Source organism: Aythya fuligula, chromosome 1 (assembly GCF_009819795.1).
Source record: "Aythya fuligula isolate bAytFul2 chromosome 1, bAytFul2.pri, whole genome shotgun sequence".
Taxonomy (NCBI): Eukaryota; Metazoa; Chordata; class Aves; order Anseriformes; family Anatidae; genus Aythya; species Aythya fuligula.
Genome location: NC_045559.1, coordinates 55,070,207 through 55,087,265, shown reverse-complemented (window position 1 = coordinate 55,087,265; position 17,059 = coordinate 55,070,207). Strand labels below are relative to the sequence as shown.

Here is a 17,059-nt window from a genome sequence, read left to right as displayed (position 1 = left end):
GATTTAGAGAAGTTGTAGTATGGGGATTTAGAGAAGTTCTAGTAGCAGTCTCTCTTGTTCTAGGGAGCCCCAAACTGGATGCATATACCAGGTGTGGCTTCAACAATGCTGAGCAGAGCAGAGGATCACCTCTTTTGACTTGCTGGTGATATTTTGCCTAATGCAGCCAAGAGTACCATAAGCCTTCTTAGCTGCAAGGGCATGTTGCAGGGTCACGTTCAACTTGGTGTCTACCAAGATCCCCAGCTCTTTTTCTGCAGAGCTGCTTTCCAGTTGAGTGGCCCCCAGCATGTACTGGTTCCTCAGGCTGTTTATCCCCAGGTGCAGGACTTTCCCTTAGGGCTACCTAATTTTCATATAGAACTTAAAGGCTACTGGTTTAAGCTTTGAAGCTGGTTTTAAAACAGTGTAGCTGCTTTGGATATAGGATAGCTTCAGATCAACTCTTCTCATGAGTTTTCTTTTGTTTCCTCTATGTACTATAAAATTATAATCAAGTATTGATTGTTGAAATCAGTAAAAACCTAAAGGGTTTTAAAATATTACTCAAATTAGGAGATTACAGAGATAAAGGTATTCTCTCCCCCTCTAATTATACATATGCATACAAACAAAAAGTACAAAATGATCCCAGCCTTGAAGATTGTCTAGACCACAATAAAACAAGAAACAACACTAGAATAAAAAACAGGGAAATATTTGCTATTATTTCTCCTTTCTGTTTCAGTCAATCTTCCCATTTCCAGCTCCTTTTTTCTGAAAATATACTAGCACCATGATCAGCTAATCGTTAACATGCAGATTACCAATGGCATACTTCCTTCCCCTTTCTTCCCAGTTAAACATCCTATCTGAGTGGGTTTAAAATAGGAAGTACAGGCTATGCAATTACATACGCAACTCCTTTCCTTGAAAGGGTGTGGTCTACTTCTATAAAACTGACATTTGAAGGTATAGAAGGTACAACACTTATTTTAAAGATTTATTCACCAGGAAAATCCTGTAATTGTTTATAGCTTCTGTCTCCAATTCTAAGGAAGCGTGTTTTTGCTGATTTCTTCATCAGAAGATTCTGATGCTGTTGGGGAAAGCTGGACAGGAAGACTTACCATTAAGTTTTATCATCGCCTAACAGACAGCTCCGGATCCAGGTAAAGGAATTATACTTCTTTCTGGGGAAAGCAAAATAGAAGGGTCTGCTCTCATTCAAAGACTTGGAAGATGTTAAGGGGTCTCTTAACTGTGATGATTCTTTAAGGGCTCAGCCACCTGTTTCTGGTGTCAAAAAGCAGCATTCAGGAATCTGAAAGTCAGTGTAAGAATTTAAAAGGAGCTCTCTCCACGCTTCCCTAAAGTAGAAAAGAGCTAGGGACTGCATGTTCCCTGAGTACAAGAGTGTCAGCTTTGCGAGCTGATTATACTTTTGAAAAAGCAATGAGAGACAGCCAAAAGTGCTCAAATTTCAGTATTAAAGAATGTGGTCCATGGTCTTTCAACCACTCAACCTACTCTGGATCTTGGCAATCACCAAAGCAAGAGAAATAGCTTATTTTGATGTATTTGTACAATTTGCAGCTTGTTTGGGGAGTAGCTGAAACAGTAGCATATTGAAGAGAAACCTGAAAGTGAATTAATATGGAATTTCAACTCCGTGGTATGCGGTTGGAAAATGTTTTTTTTGAAAAGAAAAGTAAGAAAGCAGAGCAACATTGGGGTTCATTATGAAGGCTCTAAGCATGAAGAGCAGGATGAATGAATTTGAAGGGTGAGTTCTTTTCACAGATTAGGACTGTTTCTGGCTAATAGTCTTAGCTGAAAGAATCCCTGCACTTCCTTGGAAATGCACATTTACCTTTTCATTCTCTGGTCATTTTTCAGGTTCACAAAATAAGACAAGGTTTTTGTCCTAAAGTAAAGACTTTATAAAAGCTCCTTCTGATTTTTTTTTTTCACAATAACTGTGTTGTAGGAGTTCTTTCTGAATGTCACTTCAGCACAGCGTAATTACTAAAGTTCCCTAATTCAGTTTTACTTCTCTTCACATGAAATGAAAACGAGAAGCTCCACAATAAGCTGAAGAAGAGAGTTTGTAATTAAATCATTTATATTCTGAATTAGGATCAAACTTATGTGCAAAGAACATTATGAACATGAAAGAGATTTTCATCATTTTGCTGAATCTGTCTTTGGTCTTCAGTGACCAAGCCATTAATGGTGAGTTTCAAATTTATATTTTCTTTTATTCTGCTTTTATTCCCTCTCTTTTTATATCTGTCTCCTTTCAGCTGATAGTGTTCCTCATTTTCTACTTGCTTCTGCTACCGTCTTGTGTGCTGTAGGAGAACAGGTGTCTTGCTCAAATGCAGACAGTCTGCAGATTGTTAGGTTATATAATATATAGGTTATATTGTGGCTGGAGATATGAACAGGTGAAACGCTGAACAAACAGAGGAAATGAACAAGTTTGTTGCTTAATGAGTGAATAAGAAGGAGGACTAGACCGTGACATAAGGGTACATAGTTCAGATGGTAGAGTATGAGAATAGACACAAGTGGGCAGGAACAGGGTGTGGGTGCATGGGCTACCAACAGCAACATCCTAAAGACTGGATCTTCCTGTGGAACTGCTGGTACTTCCTGCTTTCTCTCACTATTTCTATTTGTAATCAGTGGTATTTTTTTTTCCTGGATTCCTTTCTCAGGTAGTGTCTCAATGAAGAGCTTGAGCTGCTACAATGACTACAGCACACACGTGACGTGCAAATGGAAAGAGCATAAAGAGGCTCATGACCTCCTTCGTATAACTCTTTACCAAAATGATAGCATTCAGAAGTAAGTACATGAAATGTACTGTGCTGGATAAAAGTCCAGTGAGAACTCAGACACAACTTGGAATCCCAGGGGTTGGCAGTCAGATTTTTGGAAAGTGGCCTCACCTCTTCCTGTCATTGAGTTGAAGTAAAAGTCATGCTTGCTATTGTCTTCTAAAAGAGAAGAAATTATTAGGTTGTGATAGGGGAGCAATTTTTATCATATTTTCAATTATTTCTCCATGATTTTGTTGTGGAACATGGATAGAAAATATGATGGGGTGTATATGTTGCTATTCATGGCGTGGGGAAGGTTGTGTCAGAACAAGAGTGGGCTTGAGGGTTGTTCATGAAACTAGCAGGGAAGAGACATTTCCCCAGTTGCTTTGCCTACTTAGGAGCATCACCGAGTATATTTTTGATCAGTTCTGAAGAACTTGAATAGACTGTGTTTGTGAGACAGCAAAAACTGATAAGTTCATCTGTGCTATCAATCTTCCTCCCAGAGATACTGGTCTGTTTATATCAGTATCTCTCTACTACATCTGTTTCCTTATGAAAAGGGAACTGAATCACCAGACTCAATCAATTGTGAGGATAAGAAAGGACAGAGAGGGAGGAATAGTCGAGGAAGAGAGGAAGATAAAGATGGAAAGCTGAGAAGAAAACAAATTATCATCTGCAGATACAGGAAGGAAAGGGGAAGGAAAGAACTCTTGATTTTGTTGTAAGTAAGAGAGAATTCATATACCTAAAAGAGCTGAAATCAGTTGAAGGCTTTGGAACAGGACCTTGAAGCTAATATTTCTGAAAAAAAAAAAAAAAAAAAAAAAAAAAAATGATATAACATTCTTGTACCTTTGGGAAATGCTCTGTAATGCTTATATGATAGAATGTTTTGTGTGGATCATACAGGAAACATGACTGAAGTGAACTAATCAGATAAGCAGCTATTAATTGTGGACAGCTGAAATCAAAATGGCCAATGGTCAACTCACAGATGAACAGTAGTTGACTAAATCCCAAACTATAAGCTGGTGCTGATGGGCAGATAGAAATATCATCAAGGCTTCACATCCATTGGGCTGACTTTCTTGTTTAAGGGCACAGACATGTATGGTTGATCCCATCCATACTTCAGGAATATCCCTGGTTTCCTTGCCAATACCCAACTTTTCAAGATATCAATACTGTTGGATAATCCTTGTTGGCATATGGTTGGCTAGGAGATTCCATCCTATCCTTCAAGACAGTATTTGAGCTCAGTTATACACAATATTTCTCATTTGAAGGGGAACAATGTAATATACTGCATGTGAAGCCATAGGCTCAAGCAAAAATCCAGAGGGTATGAAGAGAAGCAACACATCTCTCCAGCAGCTCAGCTTACTGCAAGCACACAAAGCTTATCCTCTTCTGACTAGTTTAAAGTATTGTTTTTAATCTTTATGATGTTCCTTGGCCTGAAAAAAGGCTATCTAAATTGACACCTAATATTCGTGATGAAATCTGTAACGAATGCATAAGGTCCCTTGACAGAACCGAACAGGATATAGAAGTACATTTTGGTTGTAGAAAAAAAATTATGTGTCTTTCCGGGACTGCAAAATGAATTTCTTCAAGAAGCTAAGGATCTTTGGAAACTTTATTACATTTCACTCTAAGTAAAAATGCATTTTCATGATACTATTTTTCACCATATTATTTCTCACGTAAAAATATGAGATTATTAAGAGTTAGGCTAAAAACCCCACAAAAGTAGACCCATACCAAAATATAAGATTTTACTACATATTTTGAAATGTGAAGGCATTTGAGAAAAATCCTGGTGTTAAAAATGTTAGTCATATTAATTGATGCAAAACAAGAATAATAGATACAGTGATAATGAGGATATAAGTGTCTAAGTAAATTAGAACAACAGAATGGGATGGAATTGGTTTCAGACATTTAATTTTGCATGAATAATATGTTTCCAAATCAGATCTTTATAGATCACTTCCTCTTTACACAGCGAGAGCAAGATGCTTTGTGTACGTGATCCAGAAAGTGCCTCACCTGAGACTTCAGACCCCTACATCTCCTGGGTTTGTCGGAAAAATATAGAATATTTTGGAATAGGGATAAAGCATATTTACAGCTTCAAACCTAACAAGAGTCTTGAAAAACAACTAAATGTTCATCTTTTCCAAAATGGTAAGGAATTAATGCCAAGTTCTATTTTCCAATGAATATTTGAGATCTTTAAGAATGTTTTTGCAGATCAGTCAGGAAGTGAATTGCAATTAGACTGTGAAAACGACCAAACAGTTCTACATTGAGAGGATGTGGCAGGGAGGGGAAAGGGCAAGACTCTGGGAGCAGCAAGACATGGAAGGGGCTCTCAACAAGCAACTACTTGCTGTAAAATACGATAAGATACTGTGGAAATGGGGAAGCTTATCTAGATGTTTTCTTCCTCCCTTCATGTCCCTGTCTCAATTCACATGTTACACCTTCACCTTCCAGTTCAGCCCCTTCCACCGCAAAACCTTGAAGTTCAAGAGAGTTCAGGAGACTTCTTCCTGACCTGGACGGCAGCTGAAGGAAGCCAATGGCTGGGCAATGCACTGGAATATGAAGTCACTTACAAGCGGGAGTGGGAGTCCTGGGAGGTAAGAGCAGATGAGCTGGGCTGTCCTGACTTGGGTGGCACCCTTTGGGGCAGTTGAGGGCTTGTGGTAAAAGCTGTGCAAATGAGTTGGAATTGGTGCCCCGCTAGACCTTCTCTTCACAAACAGAGAAGGACTGGTGGAGGACGTGATCATCGGGAGCTGTCTTGGGCAGAGTGACCACGCAATGGTGGAGTTCACTATTCTTGGCGAGGCCAGGAAGGGGACCAGTAAAACCGCTGTATTGGACTTTCGGAGGGCTGACTTTGAGCTGCTCAGGACACTAGTTGGTGGAGTCCCTTGGGAGGCGGTTCTGAAGGGCAGAGGGGTCCAGGAAGGCTGGGTGCTCTTCAAGAGGGAAGTCTTAATGGCGCAGGAACGGTCTGTCCCCACGTGCCCAAAGACAAGCTGGCGGGGAAGAAGACCGGCCTGGCTCAACAGAGAATTGTGGCTTGATCTTAGGAGGAAAAAGAGGGTTTATAAGCTTTGGAAAAGTGGGCAGGCCACTAAGGAGGACTTTAAAGAAGTAGCGAGGCTGTGCAGGGACAAAATTAGGAAGGCCAAAGCTCATCTGGAGCTCGATCTGGCTACTGCCGTTAAAGATAACAAAAAACGTTTCTATAAATACATCAACACAAAAAGGAGGACTAAGGAGAATCTCCATCCTTTACTGGATGCGGGGGGAAACTTAGTTACAAGAGATGAGGAAAAGGCGGAGATGCTCAATGACTTCTTTGCCTCAGTCTTTAGCGGCAATACCGGATGTTCTCTGGATACTCAGTACCCTGAGCTGGTGGAAGGGGATGGGGAGCAGGAAGTGGCCCTCATTATCCATGAAGAACTGGTTGGTGACCTGCTACGGCACTTAGATGTGCACAAGTCGATGGGGCCGGATGGGATCCACCCAAGGGTACTGAGGGAACTGGCAGAGGAGCTGGCCAAGCCACTGTCCATCATTTATCAACAGTCCTGGCTATCAGGGGAGGTCCCAATCGACTGGCGGCTAGCAAACGTGACGCCCATCTACAAGAAGGGCCGGAGGGCAGACCTGGGAAACTACAGGCCTGTCAGTTTGACCTCAGTGCCAGGAAAGCTCATGGAGCAGATCCTCCTGAGAGTCATCATGCAGCAATTGCAGGGGAAGCAGGCGATCAGGCCCAGTCAGCATGGCTTTATGAAAGGCAAGTCATGCCTGACGAACCTGATCTCCTTCTATGACAGAGTGACGCGCTGGGTGGATGAGGGAAAGGCTGTGGATGTGGTCTACCTTGACTTCAGCAAGGCTTTTGACACCGTCTCCCACAGCATTCTCCTCAAGAAACTGGCTGCTCTTGGCTTGGACTGGCGCACGCTTCGTTGGGTTAGAAACTGGCTGGATAGCCGGGCCCAAAGAGTCGTGGTGAATGGAGCCAAGTCCAGTTGGAGGCCAGTCACTAGTGGCGTCCCCCAGGGCTCGGTGCTGGGGCCGGTCCTCTTTAATATCTTCATCGATGATCTGGACGAGGGCATCGAGTGCACCCTCAGTAAGTTTGCAGATGACACCAAGTTAGGTGCGTGTGTCGATCTGCTTGAGGGTAGGAAGGTTCTGCAGGAGGATCTGGATAGGCTGCACCGATGGGCTGAGGTCAACTGCATGAAGTTCAACAAGGCCAAGTGCCGGGTCCTGCACCTGGGGTGCAATAACCCCAAGCAGAGCTACAGGCTGGGAGATGAGTGGCTGGAAAGCTGCCAGGCAGAGAAGGACCTGGGAGTGATGGTGGATAGTCGGCTGAATATGAGCCAGCAGTGTGCTCAGGTGGCCAAGAAGGCCAACGGCATCCTGGCTTGTATCAGGAACAGCGTGACCAGCAGGGCTAGGGAGGTGATCGTCCCCCTGTACTCGGCTCTGGTGAGGCCGCACCTCTAGTACTGTGTTCAGTTTTGGGCCCCTCGCTACAAGAAGGACATGGAGGTGCTTGAGCGGGTGCAGAGAAGGGCGACAAAGCTGGTGAGGGGCCTGGAGAACAAGTCCTACGAGGAGCGGCTGAGGGAGCTGGGCTTGTTCAGCCTGGAGAAGAGGAGGCTCAGGGGTGACCTTATCGCTCTTTTTAGGTACCTCAAGGGAGGCTGTAGCGAGGTGGGGGTTGGCCTGTTCTCCCACGTGCCTGGTGACAGGACGAGGGGGAATGGGCTTAAGTTGAGCCAGGGGAGTTTTAGGTTAGATGTTAGGAAGAACTTCTTCACTGAAAGGGTTGTGAGGCATTGGAACAGGCTGCCCAGGGAAGTGGTGGAGTCACCATCCCTGGAAGTCTTCAAAAGACGCTTAGATGTAGAGCTTAGGGATATGGTTTAGTGGAGGGCTGTTAGCGTTAGGTTGGAGGTTGGACTCGATGACCTTGAGGTCTCTTCCAACCTAGAAATTCTGTGATTCTGTGAACCCCTCCCAAATGAAAGTAAAGCGTGTTTCATGCGTAGCCCATGGAAGGGCTCATGTGGGAGAAAGGCAAAATACATTTGAAACCACAACAAGTGTCTTGGGCAGATTCCACACAGTTCTGAGCTGGGCAGTGCCGTGACTCTCGTGTAGCTGGTGCTGGAGTCAGTAAAAGCTCTGCAATCTTCAGGAGCTGGTCCATCTGCTGGGCTGGGTTGGAGCTGGCCATGCCTCTGCCTTGCCCTTCCAATGTCATGATGGCAGCATGCAGGCAGAACCCCTGTGCAATGGGAGAGAGGAGCACTATGTGGCAGCATGTGTGTCGCCATCACGTGTGCGGGACTGCTTGGAGGTGCATCCTGACAATCACCTCCTTGCTCTTTCCCTGCCTTCCCTCCACCTTTTCTCTGTTCCCCATTTGTCCTCCCTGCTAACAGAAGGATGCATCGCGCTTGCTCTCCAACACCACACGTTGCCACCTCAGCCACCTTGTGCCAGGGAGCCGATACATTGCCCGTGTGCGAGCCAGAGCACAGCAGGCCAAAGGCTTCTCTGGGCCATTCAGCGAGTGGAGCACGGATGTGTCCTGGGAGACCCCTGAAGGTAGCGTGGTTGGAGTGGGGCCGTGCAAGGATGGGAGGGCTGGCGGAGAAGCCAGGGCTGGGGAACATAGTTTGGCACGATGCTGGAAGAGCGTATGGACCCAGGAGAACTGAGGCATCTGCTGAGAAGGATGCAGATGGTACTTTGTTTTATCTTTTCCCCCATTACAGTCCATTTAATTTGTTCACTTCAACTCAGCTTGGCAACAGTAAAATGATTCATGTAAGCAGCAAAGGAGACTTTTTGTTGGGCCTTGTGATCCTTGTGGGTCCCTTCAAACTTGGAGCATTCTGTCATTCTGTGACTGTTCTTTGTTTAACCTTACTTAGAAGGAATAGGAATGGCACCAGATGTCACGGGGGTAGCCCCTTCTAGTCATTGCTTTCTTTCAGGAAGCCTCAAAATTTGTTTCAATGGGTTCTGCCTAGCGATAATGAAATGGCTGTGCCCCTCCATGGGTCTAGTGCTCTCTATGGGGACTGATTGTGTTTTGGGATGTGGCTTGTGGAGATATCCCCTGATAGTCTTCTGTTGTGTCAGTCTTGTTTCCACTTGGATGGACATGTATATTATTCCAGAAGACTGTGGAGAAGTTTGAAAAGGAAATAAAAGCGAGTCTCCATCTTGCCTCTTCCAGAGTGTTTGGCATTTCCATCCCATTGGACAGACCTTGTTCACGCAGACCCAGACAAAGGCTGTCACTGCACTTGTCCTGTCACTTAGCTTACTCTGATCTTCTGTGTAGGCCAGGAACCCATTCAGCCCAGGAACCTTCGCTGCCTCTTCAATGGTGTAAATCTTCTGACGTGCAGTTGGGAAGTGAAGAAAGTGATCACCACCTCTGTCATCTTTGGCTTGTTCTTCAGGGCCACTCCAGCATCCGCGTATGTGATCTGTTAATGGCAGAGTGCCCATGCGTCTCCCATTGAGCTTCTGCTCTGTCCCGTTCCCACTGATCTCAGCACAGCCTCCTTTCTCCCCCCAGGGAAGAGGAGTGCTCTCCTGTGTACGAGAAGACCTTTCCTCACATCCCCTATGTGGTGCAGAGCTGTGCAATCCCTGTTAGCAACATCAGCAGTCAGAGCCGGTACCAAGTGTCTGTCCGGACCAAGACGGAGGAGAAACTGATTGAAGCCTACAAGAACAGTGAGCTGCTGTGTTGTGTCTCACTTCTGCTGGGAGTTTTCTGGGAGGGGTGGCTGTGTGGGGAAGTGGTGGTGAGGAAAGGAGAAGAGCTGAGCTGGTGAAGAGATGGTCTGGACAAGGTGGCTTGCAGGTGTGCAGTTTCTCAGTGTCTCTTGCTGCTTTCAGGATGGTGGCAGTAGTAGAAACTGCTGTGCAGAAATCCCAGAGCTCTTCTGGGAACAATCGTCACCACACTGAGTTCTCTGTAATCAGAATGTCATTGTCCTTTGCCATTGTCCCAGGTATGAGGGAGCTGTAGTGAGAGGTGTTTTGTGGAAGTGTGTCACTGTGTAATTTTGCAAGAAGCTGGTGGAGCTCCTGGGGTGCAGTGTCCCCTGGAGCACAGGATGAGGTAGGGCTGCTCTGCTGAGTGAGGTGCGCCAGGTGATCATCTCTGCCTGCATGCATCTGGAGGTACCAGTGCTGTTCTTTACAGACCGGAACTGGGGGGAGCCCCTGCAGTGTTTGAAGATACCATTTAATAGCTCCAAGAGAGCTGAAAATCTCTGGGAACATGGTGGATGAGTACGGACTTTTGAAATATCATTTCACTGCTTTTCTACATTTAGAAATTACTGTCAGCATTAATGGATATGGATCTTCTGTTATTTAATGGATGCACTGGTTTATGATATTTGGCTTAAAAATGGAGATATGGGGAATTAAGAAGTGTTAGAAAGCTGAGACTTATTGCATTCCACGACACAACCTGGTTTTCAGTCTCCGGATACTACTCACAGTGGTGAAAGGGAGTGCAGGATCTGGATGTTGATTTGTATTCTAAGATCTCTTCTGTGTTACAGTTAAGGTCTTACCACCTGCAAATGTGTCTGTGAAAGCGACAGAGGACCAAGAGTATGAACTAAGGTGGAAAAAACACACTTTTCAGTACAAGTTCATAAAACAGAAATACCAAGTCGAGTACTGGATACACAACCAGTATAATGAGGTAAGTCACAGGAAGTGCAGTAGTCCTGGATTTCTCCTTGCTGGGTGAATGGGAATGACAGTTCCTCTCACCTCTGTCATTTGTGTTTCTTTCTTCTCCCCAGACCTTGCGGACATTAGATATCAACAATGATGAACCTCCCTTCATCTTCACCCTGCAGATGCTGTCACCATCTACAAAATATAGGGGAAAAATGCGTGCAATGGTGAATAGTGTAGACTACCAGAGCAGCTGGAGTGAATGGAGTGAGGAGTTCAGCTGGGAAACTGAGAATGGTACTTTTCATATGGCCTGATTTTGTAAGGTTTTCTGGCCTCTTAGTGGATGAAATGTCTCTATAGAAATATATGATTCTCTCAGTGGATGTTGAAGTTAGACCCAGCCATGAAATAGGTATGCTTGCTAAACGAGATAGCTTTCCTGTGTGCAGCCTTACAAAACAGCAGTAATGCTAATAAACACAGTGAGCAGAATTAACCTTGTAATCATCTTTCCTACTTCTCTTCACAAGACCAATACTGCCAGCTGTAAAGTTTTCCATATTGAGAATCAAATAAAGATCCTGCACAAAAGATCATGCTTGATTCTTGATTGCAATAGTCCATTCTGCTATCAGGGACTGAAGAGCCTGCAATTGCAAGAAGACAGAGGGATGAAAATCATCAGCCTTTTCTATTTACAGAGTGAATATGGGGTTGTGTAAAACACCTAGTACAGTGTGCTGGAGATACAGACCTTAACATGTTTTTTGTAGTTTGTCAACTTAAAAGCAGAATGTCTGCTATCAGAATGGTCTTGTGCCCAAGTTATAGGATCTTATGTATTTTGTCCTGATGAAGCTTGAAGTAATAAGAAAGCAGCTGGGGCAAAGTCTACTACTTTTGAAGAAATTGGTGTCTTGTTGATGTTCAGCTATAGCTATTAGCAGAGGAAGCTCAGGAGAATCTCTGAGACTCCCATCTCTCCAGCACTGAACACAATAGGGCAGACCTAAGATGTCTGAAGATCCGTCTACTGTTCATAGTGCAGTAAGGTACCTAACTAGCTTTTTATTAGCATAAATTGTTTTCTCAGATGTCAGTAACAAATAAAATAGAATCAATAAGAAAACAATGAACTTCTGTGGTCATCAGTAAGGTGTTCAGGCCACATTTGGTCTCTCCCACCTGGGAGGGGATCCCAACAGTTAAAAGGCCTGTTTGCATCCTGTGCTGTGCCACTTGCATTTCTCTGATATGTTTGTGTGGAGACTGACCAAAATGCAAAACCTGTTATGCACCCCTCTGTTGGTGGCTCCCTATTTCTCTTTTCTCTCTTTCAGTTCTGTCACCACTGCTTCTACCAGTGATGCTGCCAGTTCTCATCATCATTTTGCTAATCATTGCTTCTTTCAGCTATAAGTATTTCCTCAGGTAGGTTTGCATTGTGAGGAGGAGATTTAGCAGTGTGTTGGCCATGTGAGTGGAATAAAGTTGTGAGGCACTGCTTGTGCAACATGAGAGTGGTTTGTGTGGAGGTGAGCCTTGGTGTGCAATGGGCAGCCTGATGAGTGTCTGTGTGCAGGTGAGAGTTGGGTGGTGGCCTGCCAGAGTGTGGTGGTTTTACCCAGCTGGGCAGCTGAGCTCCACCACAACCACTCTCTCACTCCCCCTCCTCGAAGGGAAAGGGGGAGAAAATATGATGAAAATGCGTCAACGGTTGAGATAAGGACAGGGAGATTGCTCAACAATTGTCGTCATGAGCAAAACAGACTCAGCACAATGAGATTAATGAAATTTATTACCTATTGCTAACAAGCAAGAGCAGTGAGAAACTGAAAAAAATATATATAACTAAAACCACCTTCCCCCCATTTACCCTTTTCCATCTCCTCCCCACTGAGGGTTGCAGGGGAATAGGGATTGAGGGCTGCGGTCAGTCCCATCCCCCAGGAGCAAACTGCTCCAGCACAGGTCTCCCACGGGTGGGTGGCAGCTCCCCCCAGACCCCTGCTCCTGCGTGGGCTCCTCTCCACGGGCTGCAGCTCCGGCCCGGGCCCTGCTCCTGCGGGGGCTCTCCATGGGCCGCAGCCTCCTCCAGGCCACATCCACCTGCTCCACCGGGGGCTCCTCCACCCATGTGGGGGCTGCAGCTTGGAGATCTGCTCCATGGGGGACCCATGGGCTGCAGGGGGACAGCCTGCTCCACCAGGGGCCTCTCCACAGGCTGCAGGGGAACTGCTGCTGCGTGTCTGGAGCACCTCCTGCCCTCCTGCTGCACTGACCATGGGGGCTGCAGGGCTGCTTCTCACTCCACTCTGCTCTGAGAGGCCAGCCCTGCAGCCCCCCACTGCCAAAACCTTGCCATGCAGACCCGATACACAGGGCCTTGGTGGTGTCTTGCTGAGCAGAGCAGCATGCTGTACGGGGCACAGTTTCTTCCCCTTGCAGTCACATTGAGAAAATGTGTTGTTGTTTTTCTTGCAGGCAGAAGAAACTGTGGGAGGAAAAGATTCCAAACCCCAGCAAGAGTCTGCTGATCCAGAGCTACTTGGAGGTAAGAGGGACCTGTACCTTTAAAAGTTCACTTTTTCTCTCTTTTATTCATGACTTCCAATAATCTCAAGAGCTCTTATTTGTCTCCTCACCTATAATGAACAAATACTTTGATTAGTCTCTTCATTATTTAGGAGAAGTTCAGATCCTATTTAACATGTGTAATCATACATTTGTAGTAGTAGATATGTGTTTGTTAAACATTGCACATTTGTTATTTTGCTATAAAATGGAATTAGACATTGCAGTGGTCTAACACATCATTGCATTGTAATGGTTCAACACATCATTTTCAAATAGATGGGAAAAAACTAGACATGGATGCTTCTGTTTATGCTTTTTATATATCCAGATAAAATGGATATGTTTATACTAAAGTCTCGTGTCAATTTCTTTTGCCTGATATTTCAGTAAAAATGGATTTTTTTCCCACTCTAAGAAGCACCTTAATAGTTTTGTTTTCTATTCCTTACCTGTTTCTTGATCTACAAGCACTCGCTGCCTTAGTTTCATGGTTTTGAAACTTTTCATCCCTGCGCTGAATCACCTTATCCTAAATTTTGTAAACATCTCAATTATTCTGTTTGTCTGGTCAGCTAGTACACATGACAGACACTAAACCCCTATAGGTGAAATATTGCCCAGAGTGTCACATATGATGCTATAGAGCAGACACTAAGCAAAACAATAGCTTTGATGTTTATTGTGGAGAGAACCTGCAACATTCTATGAGTTCTTTAAGGGAACAGCTTCATACCCCTAAGCTATGTAAAGTTAAGTCAGTTAAAACCCACTTCAAAACCCACTTCAAAACTCACTTCAAAGTGGGTTTTAAGCAACGTTCTTCTGGAAAACAGAAAGCACCTGCTAGTAATATTACAGCATTTTGCCAGATGCTGTAGTTTCTCCTGCTTGTTTTTGTTGTCCATGAGAACTGTATGTTTCTTGACTCAGCTGCTGGTGAGACACTTCTTTTTCCTCATGTCTGCTTTCTCTCTTTTTTTTTTTTTTTTTTCAGAAAGTGAATCTAGGAAACTGGGTGACAAACAGCCAGCTGGACTTCAAATACAACCTTGCAGAGAAGATGGATCAGCCTAGCTTCCTTCAAGTTGTGGACAGGTGAATGAACAGCACATTATAGTGACACTGTGAATAAGATTCTCAAAGAGCTCCCTAATTCGTGGGAGGATATAATTAAGTGTTCTGTCATCAAAAAGCCTGTGCCAGTTCCTTTTGAGCTTGGGATACCATTTTTTGCTATCTAGTTTAGTCAAGATAGAAGCCAAGTCAACCAAGAAAGATTATTCTAACCATATGTGTAGCTACTTAAAATTTTGACTAAGCTTGTGTTTATATTTAATGTTTACCACAGGAATATCTCTCATGAGAAACTGTTAACTCTCCCATTCAGGCAGATGAAGACTTTGGCAGAGTCTCCTGAGGGGCAGGCTGGAAAGACAGAAGTTTCACCTACTGCACTGGACGTACAGAACCAATACCATGCTTTAAATGTGACAGAGCGTGCCCCAGTTGTCTGCCTAAGTCGGGCTGCTGGTCGTTCCTTTTCTGTTTCAAGGAGAAACAGTGCTGATGCAAGTACTGCTTCCCAGGCAGCAGTCACTTCCTTCGCTTTCAATGGTCCATACTTGTACAACCCAGTGATGTCCTCCCAGCCTGAGATTCATCGGCCCCTGAATGTGACCCTGAATCCAGTGGGAAACCAAGAGAAATCAGTGTCGCTACAGTATGTGACCCTCCCAAATGAAGTCTGTCCCCAGGCTCTACGAAGACAAGAGCAACCAGGAGCAGGTCCTCAGCAGCCTTTCCAGCTCCCAGATCAGAAGGAAGCAATGCAGCACCTCAACGATAAGAAAGAAGTCTCGCCACTCCCCCCAGCCAGTGGGCAAGGCACAAATGTGAAACCAGAAGAGAAGAAAGCTCCAAAGGCTCTTGGCTGTGCCACATCCCTTCAGCAGTGCCCCTCAGAGTATATCACCACAGACAGCCTCTTACTGCCATCAGCCAGTGACTCCACACACCTGCCACTTGCCACTGCTGGGGAGTTGCCTTGTGACCCACAGGAGCCCCAGCTCCCCAGTGACCGCTCTTGCCATGAGTTTGCTCCTGGGAAATCTGGTGTCACGGTCCCAGTTTCAGGTCAAGCCCCAGTCTTTTTTCCTGAATCTCACCTGAATGCATTTGGGGACTACCTTGTTGTCCCTTCAGGTCCTCATGGACCTTCAGAACCCACAAAGATTTCTTTGCCTGTCCTACAGAAGGGAAGCACTCTTCCTAATGAGCTGCCTTTGTTGGAGGGTAATTTGGTGGTGTTAAACCCTGACAGCACTGAGCCAGTTTTCCTTTGCCAGGTTGGTGACTATTGCTTCCACAGCCTGAAATCCAGTGAGAAGGTGCATATGAGCCAGGAAGACCCCCAAGTGAAGAAAACGGATGAAGCCAGGACAGCACCTGGGAAACCTCTATCTGATGATGAATCTAACGCTGGCAAGAAGGAAGATGTATCAAAAATGCAGGCTATTCAGCTTTTCAAAAGCCTGAAATCAGATGATTACTTTTCCTGGCAACAATCTCTGAGGATCAGAGAAATCTGTTAAAGGAGCAAATATCAATAAATACCAAGGCTACATGCAACTAAAAGAGATTGCAACTATCTGATAAAAAGGAACCCTCCAAGCTAGGAGCAAATACACAGCAATTATTTCTTCCAGCCTCCAATCCAATGTGTTGGAAATGACTTTCATTCATTTCAGTGAATTTCAGCTTGATCTCATTCTCAATGTCCATCACAGTTTTGGCACGAAAAACAACCCAGATATTTGTGTTTTGAGATAGTTGGTGTTTTTTGAACTTTTTGGCTTATACGCAATGAATACATTAGCCTCCTCCTGGTCCTGTGACAGGTCACAATCATTTTACCATAATACCAGATTGCCTGGAGCAAAACTCATGGCAAGAAACGCAGCCTTTACAGCATAAAATGCTATCAGCTTAAGATTGGTCTGGAAACTTTGTAAAGAAAACTTATATTCTTTCGAGCAATGTTGTTATCTTTTGTGTGAAATAGATATAAAATTCATCAAGTAGCTTTCATTATCTCTACCTTTCCACTGGTGGCATGGAATAAGTATCCAAGATGAAAAAACAACGGGCAGTAATAGAAGTGTAAGTCAAAAATGAGAAAAAATTGTTGAAGTCCAGGAAAACTATCTTAAAGCTAAGGTGCGATGTATTGCAGTGTATTCTAAGAATAAGAAGGAGACATTACTGAGATACATTAAATTTGCTCTAGAGAATCATGGGGAAGATATATTACATGAGAAAAACCCAAGGACGCTGCAATACAATGAAAGGAAGGGAGTGAGTCAATAACAGAGAATGACAGTGGAGAAAAGTTGTAAGCTTGAGTCTGATTCAGCTTTTTAATTTTTAAATGTTAAAGTACTATACATGTATTATTTTCTTTTAAGTTCATTTGTTGTTTATGCATGATATAATTAATCTTAACTATGTGATGTCTTTTTTTTTTTTTTTTTTTTTTCCTAATAAACCGTACTGAGAAAGAGACTTTTTTTTTTTTTTTTTTTTTGGTCCAGTAAGTGTTGCACAATAGGGGCACAGAATTACCACTCTGTGATAGGTAAAAGGCTTTGGTTTCAGAACTAATGTGGGCTTGCATTCAAAAAAATATGTCTGTTTTTCAAATATATAACTTGAACTAATAAAAAATTGTATTACTTCCTACTACTTTTTTCCTTTCATACATTAAGAATGCTGTGCTTACAATATCATTACTATTAGCTCATCTGAACAGGCCTTCAAAAATTCTGTTGGTTCAGATATGTCCCCTGTGAGGTAGGATGTTTTCCTCCTGACTTTGCTATGTTATTTGACAG

The 17,059-nt window shown here is 44.1% G+C and overlaps 1 protein-coding gene across 4 annotated transcripts; it reads left to right on the top strand.

Annotated features, from left to right (window-relative positions):
- Nucleotides 1-911: 911 nt before the first annotated feature.
- Nucleotides 912-16,671, top strand: LOC116502317 (cytokine receptor common subunit beta-like). Of its 4 annotated transcripts, none has more exons than XM_032208173.1 (15): nt 912-951; nt 1,037-1,151; nt 2,062-2,214; nt 2,703-2,832; nt 4,825-5,006; nt 5,319-5,464; nt 8,312-8,477; nt 9,223-9,361; nt 9,463-9,623; nt 10,466-10,611; nt 10,715-10,886; nt 11,933-12,023; nt 13,077-13,146; nt 14,164-14,264; nt 14,557-16,671. In XM_032208173.1, the coding sequence occupies exons 3-15, from the start codon at nt 2,145-2,147 to the stop codon at nt 15,758-15,760; spliced, it is 2,778 nt and encodes a 925-aa protein (XP_032064064.1). In that variant the 5' UTR covers nt 912-951; nt 1,037-1,151; nt 2,062-2,144; the 3' UTR covers nt 15,761-16,671. The 4 variants fall into 4 exon arrangements, with proteins under 4 accessions (XP_032064064.1, XP_032064065.1, XP_032064063.1 ...); XM_032208174.1 differs by having other exon boundaries at nt 923-960; XM_032208172.1 differs by lacking the exon at nt 912-951 and having other exon boundaries at nt 953-1,151; nt 2,119-2,214.
- Nucleotides 16,672-17,059: the final 388 nt, after the last annotated feature.

Coding starts and splice junctions, on each gene's coding strand:
- LOC116502317 (XM_032208173.1), top strand. CDS start 2,145: ATGAACATGAAAGAGATTTTCATCATTTTGCTGAATCTGTCTTTGGTC. Junction 5,007..5,318: donor TGTTCATCTTTTCCAAAATG/GTAAGGAATTAA, acceptor TTCACCTTCCAG/TTCAGCCCCTTCCACCGCAA. Junction 10,887..11,932: donor CAGCTGGGAAACTGAGAATG/GTACTTTTCATA, acceptor TCTCTCTTTCAG/TTCTGTCACCACTGCTTCTA.